This window comes from Dermacentor variabilis, chromosome 9 (genome assembly GCF_050947875.1).
Source record: "Dermacentor variabilis isolate Ectoservices chromosome 9, ASM5094787v1, whole genome shotgun sequence".
Classification (NCBI taxonomy): Eukaryota; Metazoa; Arthropoda; class Arachnida; order Ixodida; family Ixodidae; genus Dermacentor; species Dermacentor variabilis.
Window position 1 is genome coordinate 72,688,617 of NC_134576.1, and position 20,591 is coordinate 72,709,207.

Sequence of the window (20,591 nt, forward strand, 5' to 3'; positions counted from 1 at the left end):
GTTGCTTCTGTAGACATTTGACGCAACGACGATCACACAGAAGTTGCTCATCCTTCATGCTGCGCTAAAATGCGCCAAAAAAAACGAGCAAGGTCGCTACTAACGTATGTAATTGATGAAACACCTATATATGCCGCTGGTCACGCTGAAGGTGACAGTTTGATATGTATTTGCGCACATAATGATATTTCACGCCTGGGGGCAGTGAGAACAACGCGTTTGTCCTTTTTATGCTGACGAATCTAGAAAGTCCCTGTGACATATTAAATGCAAGCCAGTTTCTTCGCGAATAAATTCGTTTGCATGTGTGTGACACGCCTGCCTTGCTACTGAAAAGCCACGTTAGAAGGATCGCAGATACGGTAATGGTAAGTGTTTCTGGTCATTTCTTTTCACTTTACCGCAGGAACATTTTTGATACAGTAACGGCACGTTTGTTTATTTATCTTAAAGAAATATGTTTATTCATCAATACCTTCCATGAGGAAAGCATTGGGTAGGGATAAAACTACGATAACACCAACGTAAAACCAGCGTTATGTATCAAATCAAAAGAATCCACGTAACAAAAGATTTATTCGCATAACCCAACAGCTTGCAACACAAATAGAGTCAATAGGAAAGTGCAATGGAAATGATGACTAATACCAGGTAAAAGTACGTGGGGGAAGATATCAATAAAATATCACCAATCCTTCCGCTACAGGAGAGTGAGGGTAAGCGAAGCTTGTCCTGCATGCACCTGACCTTCGTCACGGTTACGTAACCCAGGGGACGCGCTGGGCAGTTTTACTTTTCAATTGCATCGAGATACGATTCAAGATACTCGGGCAACAAGTATTTGAGATACAGTGAAAGACATCATAGGGGGTGGGCAAATATTTTATCCGATACCCCGTACAAAAATGTCTGTTGATTAACCATTGATATATTGTTGGGCAGTTGTTAAAACAACGGACTTCAACAAATTTTCAAGAGCAATTGAGTTCACTCAAACCTAGCACAACAATATTACCATTGAGTGTTCTCAATAAACAATTTATTGGGTAATTTGTGTAGATTTTTCTAGTTGTTTTTTTGTTGTGTACCAGTTGAGTCCAGTATACAATAATTAGGACTCGCATATGAAGACATTCGAAAAATTTATTGCGAAGCGTTCCAACCTCATTCCTGTCACTTCGCGGCAGGTAGGTTCTTTCGACTCGCTTTCATTGAAAGAAAATAATGTGTGACCGAGGGGGTGGAATGGAACGTCGGCCGTCGAGCCGGGTACTCTAACCAATATGCCACGAGCGCACGCATACTCCTCTCATTCGAAAGCCAGCAAGCTCTGAAATGCTTGGCGCGTGCCACTTCCTCGTGCTGTCGGTATAGCTGACGCTTTGACGCGCCTATCTCCGGGAGCGCCCCACTTTCGTAGCCGTTTTTGCTACGTAAAAACTGCAACTTTAGACTAGATTCATGACCGCCCAAGTTCGTAACGATTTATTTCTTCGCCGGTGTACAAATGCCATCGTCGTTTTAGCATACACTAGATGACATAGCCATTGGTACGATTCAAAATGAGCACGTTTTGGGGTGCAGGATAATGCGAAATTCACTTGCAAACATGGTGACTACGCGCATGTGGAGTTCCCCAAAAGTAGACACGGTGGCAGCGCGGCCAACGATAAGACAGGCGCCGACACGCGATGACGCTACCTTCGAGCATCGGACGCGCTATGGTAACCGTAGGATGCAAGCGCGCACACGCTACAAACATACACCTGTGAGGTCTTCGAATTTCCTGCGACGTACCCTCTGTCCGTAAAGCAAATATAGTTTTTTATCCAACGTCCGTGGTAATAGAAATCAAAGAACGAACGCACTTTAAGATCGCAGCGCGCATCCGCTATAACCATTGACTTCAAAGAGCTTCGGATTCAGCAACAGCCGCAACAGTATACCAGCTAATCGCTGTATGTGCGGCTGCTCCCGACTCTCGCCTTGCAAGAAGCACGCGATTTATTTGAGCCTCGCCGAACTGCCGTCCTCTCATCTCCCAAGCTTGCAGGTCTCGTATGTTCAGTTAAATACACGAACACCAAAGGGAAATGAAAGAAATACAGGCAACCGACTCTTATCATACCTTACTTGTCACCTTGTCATCTGCAAAGGCGCTACCAACGATTTTTGAAGCGTTACTTTTGTAAAACGAGCAAAATTAGTAGTAATTTTTATTTCTAGGTCAGGCTACAAACCTCAAGGTTGCGTTCGGGTGTGTGTGCGCGCGCGCAAGCCGTTGCAACCGTTGTAGCTTCGTTTCCAACTGTACACATGGTTACCGCTAGTTTCGTAGTCGCATTTTTTGGTCGTAGTATTTGTTCTTTATGCTACAAATTAGGTGGTTAAATTAGGTTAAAAATTTATGAAGGTTAGTGGATGAAAAATTATTACTAATTCATTAGCGGTTTTTAGGTGCCGTTATTCTGTGTATGAAAGGTTCTTATAGCTCAATACGATAGTGAAGCTGTGAACGGCTTTCGGACTCAGTTACTTGGTTGCAGTTGTGCGGTGGTTCACGCCTCGTGCTTTTTGATGAAAGTATTTTTTTTCTTTTCGTACATCATGACGCACATTTTAGTGAAATGCTTTAACGACGATAAGTGGCACGTTTATCCGTTGAAGTCGTTGGCTCACCCAGCTACTAGTCTTCGACTGATGTGCGAGCCTGGTTGTTTTTATGAGCTGCGCGGCAGAGGTCATGATGCCTGTTGGAGCGAAGGCACCCCGAAACAGCCGCAGCCGAACTTCTGCAGATAGGTAAGTAATCTCGTTTTCTTGAGCACGTAGCTTTTCTTCTATTTTGACATCGACAAGAGTGGGATGTTAAGCGCACCGTTCACTTTCTTCAAGCAAAGCGCATGCAAAAGCGCGCAATACTAACTCTCGCTGCCGCCGTCACTTAGTTTGAAACAATGGTAGGCGAAGAAGCAGCGGTGCCCCACGTGCGTAAGATTGCATTGCTTCATTTGTTCTTGTCTAATAACGTTTCTTTAATTTGTATGAGAGAACACAATTGGAACGTAAGGATCGGCTTCTCTGCGCATGGATAATTTTGTACAGTGGCCACGTCATCTTTGATAGGGGCTCACGTGGGCCGTCTAAGCGCTTGTTATCGCGTTCCGATACGTGAGAGGCGCGCTGCCTTTTAAGGTGTTTAGGAAGGCACTACGAGCTTAGGAGAGCCGCGACAAATAATTGTGCCGCAGGTGTGCAGCTGTGCTGCGCTTGTACCACACTCGTACCGGAAGGGAGTGTTGCACTTAACGCTTACGCATTTCGTAACTATGGCGGCCGTAGTGGCAATTCGGGGCTCGAGGTCGCGGATACGATCCCTGCAGCGGCCGCATTCCAAAGGAGAGGAATGCAAAAATGCTCGTGGATTGTGCATTGTATGTACGTAAAAATGTCCAGGAAGTCAAAATTACCACGGAGTACCCAACTACGACCCGCCTCATAATCAGATCGTTGGTCTGGCAAGTGGGACATCACAATTAATTTTTTTCATACGTAGTGGCTCATCGTATACCGTATGGTTAGTGTGATCACCTTTTGTTTCGTAGCGGTTAAGCGCACCTCAATTTAGGTTGCGGCTAATGATGCGGCGCACCGCAAAATATATTTCGCCTCTTTGGGATTTGCGGAGGACGGCCAACCGATTAGTCATAGCTTCCGGTGACTGTGCACGGATACACAGGGCAAATGAACAGAGGTGTGGTGACGACGTCGGCAAAGAACGCAGCCGCCGACGGCATACCGACGGGCTCGCCTTATCGCATATCACCTTCAAATAACTGGCACATGTTCTCACTCGTACAGGCACGCTCACGCTCGCATCGCTCTCGGCATATCTTTAGGTCATTCGTTCTGCTGGACTTCTACCCAGAGATTCGATATCTGCTTGGTATCGGCTATGCACTGTCGCGTGGTCTTTGGTTCTCCGAGAGAGCCAGGAATATTTTTCCCCGCTGTGAAACATCGCTTTTCGTGTTTTAGCTAACGTTCACTGTAGCGACCCATTTCTTCCTTTTCTCGACGGCACTCCTATAAGGAGTCACAGATTTTTTCTTGATAGTATAGTGTGGACTTCTATTTCGTGCATAGTTATGTGCAGTGTGTGGCAGATTCCTGATCCGCGTAATCTCATCTTCTGTACGCATTCCCTTCGCACAGGTTACGCATGCAGCAAATTCTCAGCTGCTAAAGTGTTCTACGTCAAGAGCACCTTGGCGTCGTGCAAGAGACACCCGCTGATATGTGGCTGATTCACTAGCAAGCTCGCATCTCTGTTGTCACTCGCCATCAAGTGGGATTTTCAACTATTTCTTGTGCTGCTTTGTGGTGTACTAGCTGCCGCATGGACGCTGTGAAGGCTTACTTTCGATTTGCTCTGGCGTTTAGAAGTAAAGGATGGGCTACCTTTTGAGGGGAGGCACTTACTTTCGTTTGTGAGAATGTTTACCAGCCTAACCAAGTGATACGTGCGTACTGGAAACAGCCGCACGGACAGAGGCGGATGACGGACGGCTAAATAGGTAGGAGCGCACACGAGTGCAAGCTCAACTAAAGGTTTACTTTTGATGACAGAGGTATTAAAGACACTGGTCAACTTGAGAAAGGCAAAAAGTCTTGCATGCGTGGCAGAAACAGCCACGTGCTACCAGAAAAAAATATGAGAAAGCCATGTCATGTAGAATAAACGTGCGCGAAAAATGAGAACTATGGGACAAATCTTTCGAAAAAGCGAAAGATTTGTATAGAGCAGAAAGAACGATTCTTTCATCACAAAGACCAGAACAGAATAGGACTTATGGAAGCATTATTTATTGATCACGAAGGAAAATTCTTAAGCAAGATTTCTGTGATCCCTAGTGGGAAAGAGTTGCTGCAGTACTTCTCGTTAATATCACCTACAGGACAAACCTTTCAGTTTTCATTTTTTGTTAGTTTTTGACGCACATGTTAATTCTACAGGACGTCTTTCGGTCCTTTTTTGTTGTGCCAGGCTGTTTCTGCTCAGCATCCATGGCTTTTTATTTGTGAAGTTGGCCATTGTGTTTAAAATCTTTGTCTTCACGAATGAACTAGTTGAGTCAGCGTTCGTGTGTGTTCCTACCTTAATTAAGCCTTCTCGTCTCTGTTTGGGTGGTTGTCAAATATAAATGACACCGAATTGGCGAAGTGTCCATAGAATTGATACATGAAATTATGTACGCTGTTTATTTCAGGAAGAACGCTATAGCGTCTTACCTTCTCTTTGTTTTTAACACTGATGTACATTTTTCTAGTTCAACTTCAAGGAGTGCCCTGAGGAAGCCAATAAGAGTGATGGTAACTTCCTTTGTGTGTAAGATTTATGAATTTCATCCATTCAAGGCATGACATGTCACATGCCTGTTCGTGGGTGTGCAAGCATTCGTAGTTTTTAAACATACTAAGCTCTACTTTTCGGTTCTCATGACGCTGCTTTGTACTGTGCTGCATTCTCCAGGCGCAAGAACCTTTTTCGTGCGGTAAGTGCATGTGTTCTTTTTGTATATATTCAAGAAAAAATGTCGTGAGCTTAAATACGCATGCATATCACTTGTAATTTTTTGTTCAACACGGGTGATGTATCACCCTCTGTCTTCGTTACTGCTTTGTACCAATTTTTATGCAACTTTTTGTGCTTTATGCAATAAAATTCTTGTATCATTTTAATATCATTTTACCTGCGCAATCGAAATCACGGGTGCTTCATATACGCATTTATTTGCGTTCTTCACTGCCTCACCAATCTGGCTCTTCAGTCATTGAAACATTTTCTCATCCTTTATATGACTATTTCTGGGGTACTTGATACTGCAAGTGCAGGTGACCATTTATTTGGCTGTTTGGAATTGTGTTAGCCGTGTGTTACTACCAATTTTCTGTGTTAAACAATGATTTTTCTCTTATTGTTCAAGGTATTAGCCTTGCCGTATCTCTTTATTGACTGAGGTACCACTTAGTTAGTGGGTATATGGAAAAAGGCCCCAAAATGTGCTCTAATTAGCTTAGAGTAAGTTCAGAAAAATTACCTGAAAATGAGCTCACTAAATTGAGGAAATGCCACCAACAAACTCTTCTGTACCCAAAATTAACATAATGAAATGGTGTACTGTTTGTTCTTGACTTGTGCCAGAGATAAGCTGCATTCATTACACAAAAGTTTTACAAGTTTATTTCTGAAGAAAGCAAACCTGGCTCGTGAAACATGTGATTCAGGTGTTCACCATGCCCGACAACTTTCTAAATAATGTTTCGTCAATTAATAGCTAAGTTGAGTAGTGTTATTTTATAAAATAATTGGGCAACATGAACATATATACATCTCGAAGACAGAAAGCTCAGGCAAGTCTACTTTGGTACATCATTAAATTTTAATCGTGAAGTCATTTGTTTCAAGTCTGTTATTTTGCCTTCTCACAGTTAGCCGTAGCTCTTCCTGTGATGTGTTAGTGTGAGAAACATTTTAATGTAACATATTCAGATGTCTTTTATATATTCACACGCAAGCAGCTTCAAGTGTTCATGTGTTCAAAGTTGGTTGTTTCAAGGGTATGCTTAAGCCCTGCCTTTTCAGTCGCTTTGCCGTCTAGTCAAAACTTTAGTCGAAAGTGAAGACTGCAACGATCGTTTTGATTGAATTCATATCTATAGGTTTTTTCAGATGTACTTACACTGCTAGAGTGCTGTAGGTACTGGCCTATGTTGCCAGGTTCGATGTAGTGGTGCCTTATGTACTGTAATAATGTTTCATGTGCACGCAGCTTCAATGTAAACAAAGGTACTTCATATTGATCAGTCTCTCCTTTGCTCTTGTTTGTGTTTGGGAAAGTTATGAGCAGGCACCAGGGCATGCAAGTGTGAACAGCGAAGCAATTTCAATATGTGAATAAAAATCCCCTAGCCCACCGAAACGTCAGTCATATTTCAATGGCGACTTCTGAAATCTCAATGCGATCTCAACTGGGCCACAATGTACTTTTCAGTGCTGTGGCAATAATAACTCAAATACAGATCAACAGAACCACCACGTCAGTTCAACGCAGAATCAATGGTAACCCAACAACAATTCAACAAAACAAACACAACGGGCCGTCTAAGCACAATAGACTATGAATGATAATTTAACAATTATTCAACATCGAGATACCCAATGGTGTTTCAATTAAACTTCAGTGGCCAATATTCAAGAGCCCTCAACACTCAGCCCAACAATTCTCCAACAAACTCTCAATAATTCCTCAATAAAAAAACAACATTGACCAACAATATTTCAATGCCTTCTCAATGTTTTTTTCTATGGGAGGATACTGTTCGTTTGAGTCTTAAGTTACTTCGATACATTTGCAAATTTCTTGTCAACGTGTAGCAGTGTACATAACGTTGCCGCAAATGCGTATGCACAGATAAGTGCCTGGAAATTTCTTAATCCGACCTACCTTACTTCCTTTGAAAAACCTGTCTGTTAGTATTTCAATATTTTTGTCTTTCTTGGTCAAACTATCATATTTTCATTCCAAAAAATATTCTGCTTGCTTTATACGCTGCGCTGTCAGAGGTTCTTGCTCGTCGTTATTGTAATTGATGGTAGTCTCTGCTCTGCTGGCCGACCAGTTAGCGGATCGCCATGCAATTACAAGAACGTTACGAAGAAGCCTCAGCACAATTGCGCAAATGCCGCTGTGGAGTTCTACCTCGTCAGTAAACGTATTACCGTTTACGCAATGCCGGATCACCGGAAAAACATAAATCATCAACAACGCTTGTAGCGAAATCTTTTGGCGATGCATAGTGTATGGAGAGAACAGATAAAGCTGCAATGGCCTTCGATATCCTACTTATCTCTTGGCGTAAAACGTTCGTTAGCAACGTATTCACCCCACACACATGGCCGTACGCAGCACAGCACGGTGACTACAAGCAAGTGTCATGGCAGTAACGCAACTTAACGAAAAAAAGATCAACAAAGCTACAGAAATCTTGCGAGTTGTCTACTAATGCGTAAGCACTGTTTGGCTCGGCTGTCACTTCGTTTTCCCTTGGGTTTCTTTACTTGCTTTTCCTAGCTTTTGCGCGTCCTCCTATGGCGTTTCCGGTGGCAAAGAATGCTTACGTTTTAGTAGACAATTGTGAAATTTTCTCGCCACATGCGAACCCTTCAGTCCAGTCGTACCAATTGAGCTGGAACGCCGGGAATGAGCGCTTCTCGATGCAGCAGAGCACTCAAAAGGGAACACGAGCTGCTCAGACGTTGCGTGAGCAGAGGGTGTGCTAAGGTACCTCCTCACTTGCGGAAATAAGCGCGCACAAGCCGCGAAAGGCGCGGTCGCGGCAAGAACATAGAGCAACAGCAAACTACAAGAGTGGGCACCCGCTCCGTTTTGCGGCCGAGCTACGCAGCTTCGCCGATTCCGCTAGGTGGCAGAGCACATCAAGAAAAATGCGCCTGTGGCTGGGGCTAGCAGCTTGACAGGTGGCACGACCATTGTGCGTGACCCAACACGCGCGAAGCCTAGTCAGGCCGCGCTGCCAGCCTCTTTGTGTAAAATGCGCCTGAGGATCGTTGTTGGGTTCTTCTGCAAGCGTCTGGCATTACTGCTTCGTCGCCGTTTCATGGTAAGGCCACAAGGAGCTCTTTTTCACGTGCTTAAGGGCTTATTCTCTTCGTATTTTGTTATGTCACTGTTAGGCGCATTAACGAGTGACGGCGACCTTGAATCCATGAACACCTGCTGCCCATTTGCTAAGCAGACTTTCATTTCGCATTCCTTTTTTATTGTTTATGCGCAGCAATGAGCTGTGATCCTGGCGATAACAGGGACGCAGCAGTGTCCTAGCTGCGAGGCACGTTCAATACAATGACGAAGTTAGAAAACAAAATTGTTCGTTAAGAAATGCAGCATATGAACACTTGCCTTTCGGGGCAGAGAGCTTTGTGTTACCCGCAGCGACTCCTGAAAAGAGATGGTGCTCTAATTTGGAATAGAAATGTAGCTATTTCTAAAGCAGTACACGTGCAATATTTGCAGTATAGCAATAAAACTTTCTCTCTCAACCTCTGTAGCAGGCCATGTGTGCTCGAGCGTTGTTAGCTGTTCTGCATTGCGCTGAAGATACGTGTTTTCATGTTCTAATTGTGTATGGAGTCATTACCGTAGAAAGTTCCTTGTTTTTTGGCGTTTATAACAGTGCTTCCTTAACCAAAAAATACGCATTACATGAAGGGACGCAGCATCTCCATTATAAAGCGTTGCAGGCTCCAGTATTGCTGCACTATTGCTTATACAAAGGAACGTAGCGTCTACATTCAATAGCTTTGAAGCCTCCATTATTGCTTACCTTCCGTCTGTCATTCTACGTATTGCAGGAATCTCCCCCATTTCCTCAATATACACTGTACAGGACACCATGCATACTCAAAGGCAAAATTCCAAGTATCAGAAGACGATTGCAAGGCTTAGAAGACATCAGCTGAAGACACCTAACACAAAGTGCTTAATTGCAGCTGTTTAATGACGGACACAGTGGCTTACACAATCGACATGAGGATGTTGGTGCGTGCTCAATTATTTTTGCAGCCATTTTATTTTGGCACGCAACCATTCAAATAATTTTGCTACCCTAATTTACCCTCCTACGCAGAAGTTCAAGAAAAAACGTCATATTTGTTTCCTTCTAAAACAATCTTGTTTTGACAAATTGCGCGCGTGTATGTGCAGTTGTTTTTTCTTCATTATCTGGGTAGTTGCAACATGTCTTCTATGTGTTTTGCTTGTGCAAAGCTACTGCTATCACGCCATTAATTTCCGACTATTCTCTACTATACCGGTGTCATACGATCACTTTCGATGGCGATCAAGCCCGATGCGGATCGAAAGCCCCCACCGCTATTGGCTCTATCGCGCAGCTTGCGCAAAAGAATCAATCGCGCCCGATAACTTCAAATCGGATTGGGCTTGGTCACGTTTAAAAGTGCGCCTTGTGATACCCATATTACTTGCATTTCGCAGTTTCTTCCCGTTTTCATGTATCTGCCTCTTACAATCTTGTTGCAATAAATTGTTGCCTGCTATATTGGTGTTCTTGACTGTGCAGCAAGTTGATATATATTTAAGGAACATGGCACATTTATTTACGATACACCTTTTGGCGTGAGTTACTAGACTTACAATATTATAGGCGGTAAAGTTCTACTTCTTCAACAGTTGGCATGATTTCTTGCACTAAGATACAGCTTCAAACAGCAAATATGAATTTAAATGAAACTAACATGAAGTGAAACACCTTTGCGTGCTCTTCGTCACGTCGTCGCAACATATAAACAACTGCACAAACGCATACATGAAATCACTCGATTTAAACAACGTTAGGGGTCACAAAAAAAAAAATAAACTAAACTGACATTAGGGCCTCCGAGATTCGGCAGCGTGCGGCGACCATCTTGGAGGCTGTTGCGTTTCGTCGATTCCGCTACGTGCGCTGAGAGCAAAGTCGGCCGCAGGCGCCTATGGGAGTGTCCACACTTTACGTTTGCTATGTTACTCTGTCGCGAGAATTCTCTACAATAGCAGCTTGGTCTTTTTGGTTTTCCGTCCTGGTGTTAAGACCACAAAATCAGCGCGCTGCCTTGCGCGCCTTACTTCCGCAAGTGAGGACGTACATTTATACGCACGTTCCTTGTCCATGGAAGCTTTTTACTGCCGTCTGACATCCCCTCGGTAACACCCAATCAAAACGCGCCAAGCGTCTCGACGTGTTCGCTTGCCGCGAGGTGTTCTGAAATCGAATGATGCTCAGCAGCGTTCAAGTGGACATTGTAGAACCGTTATAAGGAAGCGTTAACTCGCGCCCAACTCCGACGCAGCCTATTCAAATACTAGTAAAACGCAGTAACGCTTTGATGAGATCACCCCGGGACCGATTTTAGTGAAATTTATTGAATTTGAGAGAGAAAGTTAAATTCTGGTGACTGTTGGGAGTGTAGTTTCGATTTAGGGCATGAATTTTGTTTAAAGCTTTTCAAAATCCGGAAGATAAAAAAATGAAAGCACGAAATTTACAAATGTAATAGCTACGCATTAGGAGCAGATATCGCGCTTCTGTAAACGGCATTCATTAGATTTTTCAAAGCTGACAAATTTGATATGTCAATTTACAGCTTATCTGAAATTGTTACGTTTTGTACAAGGGTTCTGCAAACGCTGTATTTCCAAATTACTAAATTTCTTGAGATTCATATGTAATATCGTCACGTTTAGTTGATAGACGACTTCTAGAAGAGGCCGTTAAAGTACGAGTCGTCGAAGGGGAAGCGCAGCACCGACCACCGACCAAGGCGCTAGCTCGTGAGCCAGCCCGTCCTTGCCTTCTTCTGGGAGCAAGTTGCCCAAGCACGTGACGCAAGCACGTGGCATTACCACACCTCCCAGAAGAGCATCGACTCGATACTAAACAAATCCTTGACGCGTAGAAATACTTATCCCAGGACAAACGCAATGGTCTGAACACCATGACTAATATGGTGTGGGATATGGTTTTAACCGCACGACGTGCACAACCTCGCGCCGCGCTTGTCGGCGGCGTGCTGGCTGGAAAAAATTCATAGTTGAGGTCACTGACTCGTCGAAGCACTTTGTGCGGGCTGAAGTGCCTACTAACAAGTTTTTCCGAAAGGCCTTTACGGCGGACGGGGTCCAAACTAATACTTGGTCACCCGGTTGGTAGTCAACTTGTCGACCGGCGGAGGTTGTAGTGTCGCGCGTCAGTACACTGCTGTTTCCTGATGTTCACGCGAGGCAGTTGCCGTACTTCCTCGGCACACTACACAACACTCTCGGTGCCTTCTTCAAGACTGTCAGAATTGTTACATGGTAACATGGCGTCTGACATCTTCTGAACTTCACGACCGTAAAGAAGAGAAAACCGCGTGAAGCGTGTGGTCTCCTGCGTAACGTATTGTACGCAAACGTGACGTATGGTAGTAGATTGTCCCACGTCTTATGCTGCACGTCTACCTACATCGACAGCATGTCGGTCATCGTTTTGTTAAGCCTTTTTGTCAAGTCCTTGCTTTCGGATGATAGGCAGCCGTCTTTCGGTGCGTGGTGTAAGTCAGTTGAAAAACTTCTTCAAGCAGTCTTGCCGTAAACGCCGCCCTTCGATGTGCGATGACACATGTTGGGGCGCCATGATGTCGTACAATGTACTGTACGAAAAACTGTGCAACCTCAGAAGCAGTACCTTTAGGAACAGTCTTTGCTTCATCATAGCGGGTTAAATAGTCTGTGGCGATGATGATCTACTTGTCTCTGGAAGTAGACTACGAAAACGGGCGCAGGAGGTCCGTTCGAATGGCCTTCCAGGCAGCTCGATAGGATTCAGCAATCGCTCAGGTTTCACATTGGGTGAATTTCAGCGCTTGCATTGCCGGCAGGCTTAGAAGTGTCTTTCACACGATTGACGAGTTTCGGCCAGTAGTAGGATTTCCGTATCCTAACATAGGTTCGAGTGAAACCCAAGTGGCCGGACGCAGGCTCGTCGTGGCATGCGAACAGGATTTCGTGACGAAGCTCTGCTGATACGGCCAAAAATAGGTTTTGTTACTGGCGGCAGAATCCTTCCTGTATAATATTTCGTGTCCCAAACAAAACGACGACAATCTGCGAACAATTTCTCGCAGAAGACGTACGTTGCGGCCTTCGAGGTGTTCAATAGATCGCAATTCACAATCTCCTCGCTGCTGAGTAGATACGTCTGCCTCGCCTATGGCACCGAGAAAAGTGCTATCATTTTTGGTGTGTTGATCGGCAGGTTGAAGAGGCTCGCACGACAATGTGTCGGCATTTTCGTATGTGCGGCCTGACTTTTACACGATGGTCATGTCGTATTCCTGCAGGCGCAAGCTTCACCATGCGCAAGCTTCATTGTGTTTGGACCTCAATACGCCGACGAGGTCTTAGCGAGAAGCTTTAAGCCACTATCTCGGACCCTACAAGATCTTCCGACGCATTCGCGCACTCGACTGAGCGGTCGTGGCAGGCATTATTTCGCTATCACAACGGCGCCGCTCACGACCTGAAACAGTCCATGTTGTGCGACTGAAGCCCTTCTACCAGCTCTGGCAAACTTAGGGACTTCGCATTTCTTTTTTTACTGCATTACTTGAGATATTGTTTGTTTGTTGTATTGTTAAATAAGCATGTTTTCGTTTTTTCGCTCTGATATTCGTAGCCTCTTTTCACCGTCTAACGAATGTTATTCACATTGATCGCAAGTTTCTCAAATAAAAAATTGAATTATGGGATTTTACGTGCGAGAACCACTTGCTGATTATCTCCAGAAATTTTCACCACCTGGGGTTGTTTAACTTATCCCTAAATCTAAGTACATGGGTGTTTTCGCATTTCGCCCCCATCAAAATGCGGCCGCTGCGGCCGGGATTCGATCCCGCGACCTTGTGCTCAGCAGCCCAACACCATAGCCACTGAGCAACCACGGCGGGTAAGTTTCTCAAATGTTCTCGATGGTTCTTTCTGCTGTCCGTTGTCACCGAAGCTTGCGTGATCTGACTGCGTGTGCGACGCGAACTGTGTAGAACTTTCTGGACGATACGCCAGAAAGCAGCGATTACCCTGGAACCTTCGATGGCTCGTGTATAGAAGCCAACGCGCTTGGACGGCAGATTGGATTTGGATGATCGCCGACCGTGTTCGCCGCTAGATATGTTCCTTGAGTTCAACTTGCTTTTATGGCCATAAGTTCGCTCAATAAAAAGTTAGTTTTGTCATTAACAATTTTGCCGTTGTAATATTCACCGTCACTACTACATGACAGTATCTATTCACCTAATTATAGAGAGGAAGTGGCGTGTAGGAAATGCATATTACACATCTTGCTGCACACACATGCAGTGGCAGTTTTTTGCGGAAAATTTTCGGGTTCGAACTCTAAAGAAAGACATTCAACAAGAGCGGACACTCGCATACAGCGCAGCGGCCGAACTGACTGCAGCGCACCATGATGAGAAAAACTCCTTGGGTTTTCTGTTTTCGGCGTGCAAGTTTTGACCGCTAGCTGGCGCGCGCTACGCCGGTTGTTCTACTCGGCGCCTTCTTTTTCTATTTTCAGCTGCAAAATCGCACGCGGTCTTAGTGCAGGATCGTTCATTAAATTGAAATGATTGCGAACGATCTTTACAAGCCTCAATCAAATCGGTAGGATGTGCAATTTCATAAAATAGACGCAAAACGCATTGTTAAGGAGGAAATGTTTATTTCGCTCTATATAAATGCTTGTTCCCGGCTTATTGTACCTTAATCCAAAGTTCTTGCTCCAGAAAAGCAATAATAGTTTCCGTACGAAGCTCTACCGAATGGCATCAGTTGCAAAAAATACAAGCATGTGTCATTTGGGTATTTAGACTATATAGCAATACTGCGTGTAGAGAGCAAACGTACGAAAGTGGCGAACGGGCGACATTATACACCAACGCAATTCGCTTCTACATACGTGGGGTCGAAAATAACCGATTCCTTCCAAGCCGTACAATGAATTATCAAGAAAAGATCTGATTTCCAAGCATTCCCTCATTCCAAAGCATCATTTCTTGCACTTTGAAAGCACAAATGCACAAACGACTGCGCATTTCCCACACAATGCGGCCGCAGCCGACGCGATAGTGCACTCATATACAGAGGTGACCACAATGGCTCTCAGTTAGACCTTGCTATACGCTCGCAGAATGCCTTCTACTCGCACTCAAGAGAAATGCGTGGATGCAAAACCCGTTTTCATTTGTTCGGAAGACAGTATCTACAAGTTCTTCGTTTTGAGCTCCTTGACGGTATATTTTGCGCACTCGGCAGGTGCAAGCAACACACTTCAGTGTTATCACTCTTGGCAATCGCTCTACGCGCCCATGAAAAGCGTGAGTACCGAAAAAGGTACATGTGGCGGGGCCATATAAAGCGTCACAAGCTTGTCTCACTAAGACTCAGTACTGCTATGATCGGCCTGTCAAGTGTTCCCCAAGTTTTTCAAGAAGTCATTGACTACCACATATGGCGAGGGGCGGGGAGGGGTGAGGTTGCCCCATGAGCGACACGCAGCGGTCAGGGTTGATGTTCACGTTTCATCATTCGTTTCAAGACAGCAATATCGCCCTCCTAACCATTACAAAGTGGCCAGTTATCGATGACAGGGTCCTCGTCGAGAACTCTCGGGGAAAAGCATCGACGGTAGGTGTTTGCCTCATATTGTGACATCATGAAGACAGGTGCGCCATGTATCCGAGTAGCACGATGAACGTCACTGCACAACGTACCTAAGGAGCACGATGAATACAGGTGCACAACGTATCCGAAGAACACGACGATGTTACGTTTGGCTGAGCAGGGCTCCGAGCCGGGACAGGACTATTATGCCGAACGACGAACAACCTTATTTTAATCACGCATAGCTGCTGCTGGTACATACATAGCAAGCCTGGCGTGGCTCCCCTATCCTTTTTACAGCGTCGTCCTCACGAAGAGAGAGGGAAACGCAACCGTCCTTACCATAACAACCATGTGCAACGACACGTTATCACGCTGACAAGCTCGCCGGGCTTCGGCTTCTGGTCAAGGTAGACTCACACGCGTGAGCGTAACAATGAAGACAGGTGCACAACGTATCCGAGGAGCACGATGGAGACAGGTGCACAACGTATCCGAGGAGCACGACGAAGACAGGTGCACAACTTATCCGAAGAGCACGACGAAGACAGGTGCACAACGTATCCGAGGAGCACGACGTAGACAGGTGCACAATGTATCCGAAAAGTACAATGAAGATCGGTGCATAACGTATTCGAGGAGCACGGTGAAGACATGGCACAACGTATCCGAAGAGTACGATGAAGTTTAGTGCACAACGTATCGGAGGAGCTCAATGAAGACTGGTGCACAACGTGTCCCGGGAGCAGGATGAAGACAGGTACACAACGCATCCGAGGAGCACGGTGAAGAAAGGTGCACAACCTATCCGAGGAGCGCGATGAATACAAGTCCACAACGTATCCGAGGAGCACGATGAAGACCGGTGCACAACGTATCCGAGGAACACGATGAAGACAGATGCAACGTGTCCGAGAAGCAGCATGAAGCCAGGTGCACAAAATATACAAGGAGCACGATGAACACGGGTGCACAACGTATCCGAGGAGCATAATGAAGACAGCTGCACAACGTATCGGAAGAGTATGACGAAGACAGATGCACAACGTATCCGATGAGCACGATGAAGACCGGTGTACAACGTATCCGAGGAACACAATGAAGACAGGTGCAAAGCGTATCCGAGGAACACGATGAAGACCGGTGCACAAAGTATCCGAGGAACACCATGAATACAGGTGCAAAACGTATCCAAAGAGTACGATGAAGACAGGTGCACAACGTATCCGAGGAGCATGTTGAATATCGGTGCACAACGTATCCGAGGAACACGATGAAGACAGGTGCACAACCCACCCGAGCAGCGCGTGTAAGACCAGTGAGGGGCATAGAGGCAGTCAACGATTCAGCGTTTGTGATTGGCCACTGGATTCCCTCAACGAGGGAAAGAAGGGTTATTTAACGCCGTCCTGGCCGCCGTGTTGGGCAGAACCACTCGGACTCGGATAGGGTCTAAACGATGTACCAATGAAGTGAATACATTCTTTTCTACTTTATTTCACCGTCACGACGCCCTTTTGGTCGTCCTTTCCAGATTCTCGGGGTGAAGGCCCACCTCACCCAGTCGAGATCGTGTCAGTACACGCCAAACTAACTGTCATCACGGCGGACTTGCTTTTTTAAAGAAGCTAACTGCTTCACAACGCCAGGGGTGGTGGGCGTGCCTCAAAAGTATCTCAAAAAGTTACGAAGTTAGTCACGATAATTTTAGGTGTCAGAGAAAGAGTCACGAACTTGTCCCAGTAAGATTCAGTACACGCGAAACTAACTGCGGCACACGTCCCAGCTGCTTTTCGCTAACTGCGGCAGAACACCGGGCGCGGCCACTGTGCTTGAAAAGTACCCCAAAAAGTAACAAAACTGGTTACAATAATGTTCGTGGTGGGAAACAGCGCCAAAACTTATTCAAGATTCAGTACAGGCGAAATGAACTGCATTACACGGCCGACCTGCTTTTTGCTAACTGCGTCACATGGCAAGGCCACTGTGCATAAAAAGTACCCCCAAAAAGTTACGAAATTAGTTAAATTAACTAATAAATAACTAATAAATAAAGAGAAAGCGCCAAAACTTATCCTGGTAAGATCCAGTACACGCGAAGATATGGAGAAATAATTTATTTGAAAGAAGGCAGAGAGGTCGGGCTGAGCTAACGCGCTCTAGTCTCCTACTCTGCACCGAGGGAAGGGGAACGGAGACATAAAGCTGTCATGACGGATGATGATGACATAGAAATAGGGATGCGCAACGGTGAAGGTAAGTTCAACATATTGATGATAAACATTCAGAAATGTCATCCATGAAGCGACTATCGGGTTCCGTATCTAGTCTGTATAGTCACTAGTTCAACTGAACCTAAAGATAAAGGCGCTAAGACGAAGGTGTTTTGTGAACCTCCTCTGCGTGAGCACCACAAGCGCCAAACAAAAGCTTTACAGCATGTAGACAGCTGCGATAAGCGGCTCCAACACGGCGAGCCCCTGCAGGGCACTTCTAGCAGCCGGATTCTGGAGACCACCCAGAATCACGCGCATTGACTGTAGTAGGTGCATCAGCATTTGCTGAACGCTTTCCTTCACATTGAATTCATCACCGTGCACGCCCGTAGTGTCACTGGTTTCATTGGCCCTATCATCTTTGGCTTTATGGCGCAGCTTATCACCAGGAATATTATCACCAGGAATATCACCAGGAATATTAGTTAGTGGTGCACGATTGAAGCGTGACCAGGTGAGGGGGGGGGGTACAAACACTGAAACTAGAAAACCTATGTGTAAAAAAAAATTCTTTAAAATCTTTAGTCAAAATACTAGCATACGAGCAAAATTTCCGTTTGAGATATGTTACCTGCGCTAAAAGAACAAACGTTACTTTTTTCTATTTCACAATTATTTAGTTCTTTCTTGGCGATCCCTGTCAACCAGTGATTCAGGCGCGAGACTTGGCAAGGCTGTGCAAGCCAGCTCACTTGAATGCGGCGGCAGGCGGCGGTTTCGTCCAACTTTTTTTTATTATTTCCTTGCTTGCTTGTTCGAAGTGTGGCGTGCGCTTCAGTTCAAATTTTGCGCGACCTAGCAGACGGCATTCGTTGGCGAAAGGTGCGAGTGGAAGCTTTTTCTTATCGTGAAATTCACGCTGCGGCATCCGACGCGCTTGTCTCGTCGTGACGATAAATGCGGAACGCCCGCGAAGAATCGTCGCGCTCTGCGTAACACACGCTCTGAGTGTTCGACGGGCAGCAAAATTTGTAAGTCGAATGTATTCTAAATGATAATGTGGGCCAATGTCGCCTTGTGTGATCATTGTTCGATATGAATACCTGGTGTCGCAAGGAATTACGAATGATTCTGTGAAGATGATTCGCATAGGTTGCTATGCATTACGACTGTGTGCTGGCCATAGTACTTTTCATCCATTGAAACATGTTTCCTCAGTTATATTGGTTGAATTATTCTAGACTATTAAAACTGAAGTTAATTTTGAAACCTCTTCGGCAGTGTCATTTATTTCCACCTGATTCGCTCACCTTCCTACGGAAGCTACTGAAGCAATTGCCGTCAATAACACCCTAATTACGTTCACGCTAAGACATACGACATTGCTAATAGTTAAAAGGACACGCTGGCGTTCCAGCTAAGGCGAGTCGCAAGCTCACCTCAGCCTCAAAAGAAAAATAATTGCTGTCGTTGCGGCCACAATGCCTGACGCTAAAGGAATTCAATCATTCGCGCCAAGCAGCATAAGATCTTGACGTCACTGTCATTTCCGGTTGTGAGGTCACTTTTTATTTATTTTGTTTTTTTTGCTTACTGTTAGTTGTCCCCACGATACGTAGATGGCGACGGTTACAATAAGCTCCATTTTTTACATGTAGGCTTCTATAAAACCTTCGCTATCAGTTTGCATATACCTTGGATCTAGTCCCTTCATTCTTCACAAGGTCGCCGAATGATTTTGTAAACTTGTAGGACACAAATGATAGTATAACCTTTGGCATCTTCGCGGGAATTCTTACGTTTGCGTATCCTTAGGAGCAGTAACGAATAGCGCAGTGCACGACATGTTGACGAAGCACACAAATTGTGCGGCGTATCTGCGTAGGGTGTACTTGGGCTTAGTTTGCCATGGAAGCAGCCGTGACAAAATCGCAGCCAGGTAGTGATTGCTGCTCCTATGCGATTCCGAAAATATTCCGGCAGAACGCATCTCGCGATGAGATTTCATGGTAATGCTGTTGGCATTGAAGCAATGTACATTAGCGACACACGTTGTAACCACCGCCAAAACGCGTCATGCATGAGCAGTGTACTGCTGTCGAGTTCGTCTCTCGCGCTTCTGATGATGGTGATAATTTACTGGCATCCCCTTTGAAACGCTGCAGTGACAAATAGTCACCTAGCCTACATGAGTTAATCAGGTATGTTCTACATCCTTTCCATTCTAGCATTTTTGTATGCAACTGCTTAGTCTGTCTTTCTCTTTCTCAAAACTTTTCTATCTACGTTGTGCCGCTAGATATGCCTATAGCGGACCCGGTGCAAGCAATCTCTTCCCTACTTTTTTTCCAGCAGTACTTTGAACGTACGTTGCTTATCTCGACTGCTGACCGGTTAATGCTTCCGTCCATTTTAAATTCAAGTGCTTCTGGAACGTGCACGTTCCTCACGGGGGTCCCTGGGTGAACCTCTTCGCATTCCATGCGAAGGACATGCTTCTCTCTGGCCATTCGCGCCATCTGGCAGCGCTGCCAAGACGTCCGCGCAGGGCCTTTGGTATATGTGGTGCACCATTGCATGCGAACACTGATAATTGTTCCCTAACTGGCTGCATACCTAGTGACATATACACAGCGACCCAAGTTGGCGTGAAAGAGGTCCATAGAAGAGTGCCACATACCAGGGAATTCTTGGCGCAGCTCGCTAAAGCGTTCACATGAAAAAGGTTCATCGAAGAGCGGGGCACAGCGAGTGCACACGTGGCGCAGCTTGCAAAAGCGTCAAACTGTGCGCTTGAAGGTCCCGTGTGATCTCGGTTTGATTCTCACCTACACGTGAGAAACTTGAAAGGTTTTCTTTTATATACAAGAGGGTCGAGGAAAACAGTTACCAAGAAGTTCACAGAGAATGAACTCCGCGAGGTAGCCCAAGGGGGGGGGGATGCTAATCGCAAGATATGCCCTATTGTGACAGTTTCGCGAATAGATGACATGCCGCGTAACTTCGAGACCGACTGGTAAAGCGGTTGGGATGGAAGGGGATCTGCGGTTGAGTAAACACAATTTCTGTTCAATACCTCTCGCGGTGCTGTCAT

At 45.4% G+C, this 20,591-nt stretch overlaps 1 protein-coding gene across 3 annotated transcripts in view; it reads left to right on the top strand.

Moving 5' to 3' along the window:
- The first annotated feature begins 246 nt into the window (after window positions 1–246).
- The window catches only part of LOC142558062 (venom metalloproteinase antarease-like TserMP_B), a 154,160-nt gene continuing 133,815 nt past the window's right edge, over window positions 247–20,591 (top strand). For 2 of the 3 annotated variants that reach the window (XM_075670224.1, XM_075670225.1), the window contains exon 1: window positions 247–368. In XM_075670224.1, coding sequence (XP_075526339.1) covers window positions 366–368 — 3 coding nt within the window. In that variant the 5' untranslated portion in view covers window positions 247–365. The remainder of the gene's footprint in view (window positions 369–20,591) is intronic. The other variant, XM_075670226.1, reaches the window with a different exon arrangement.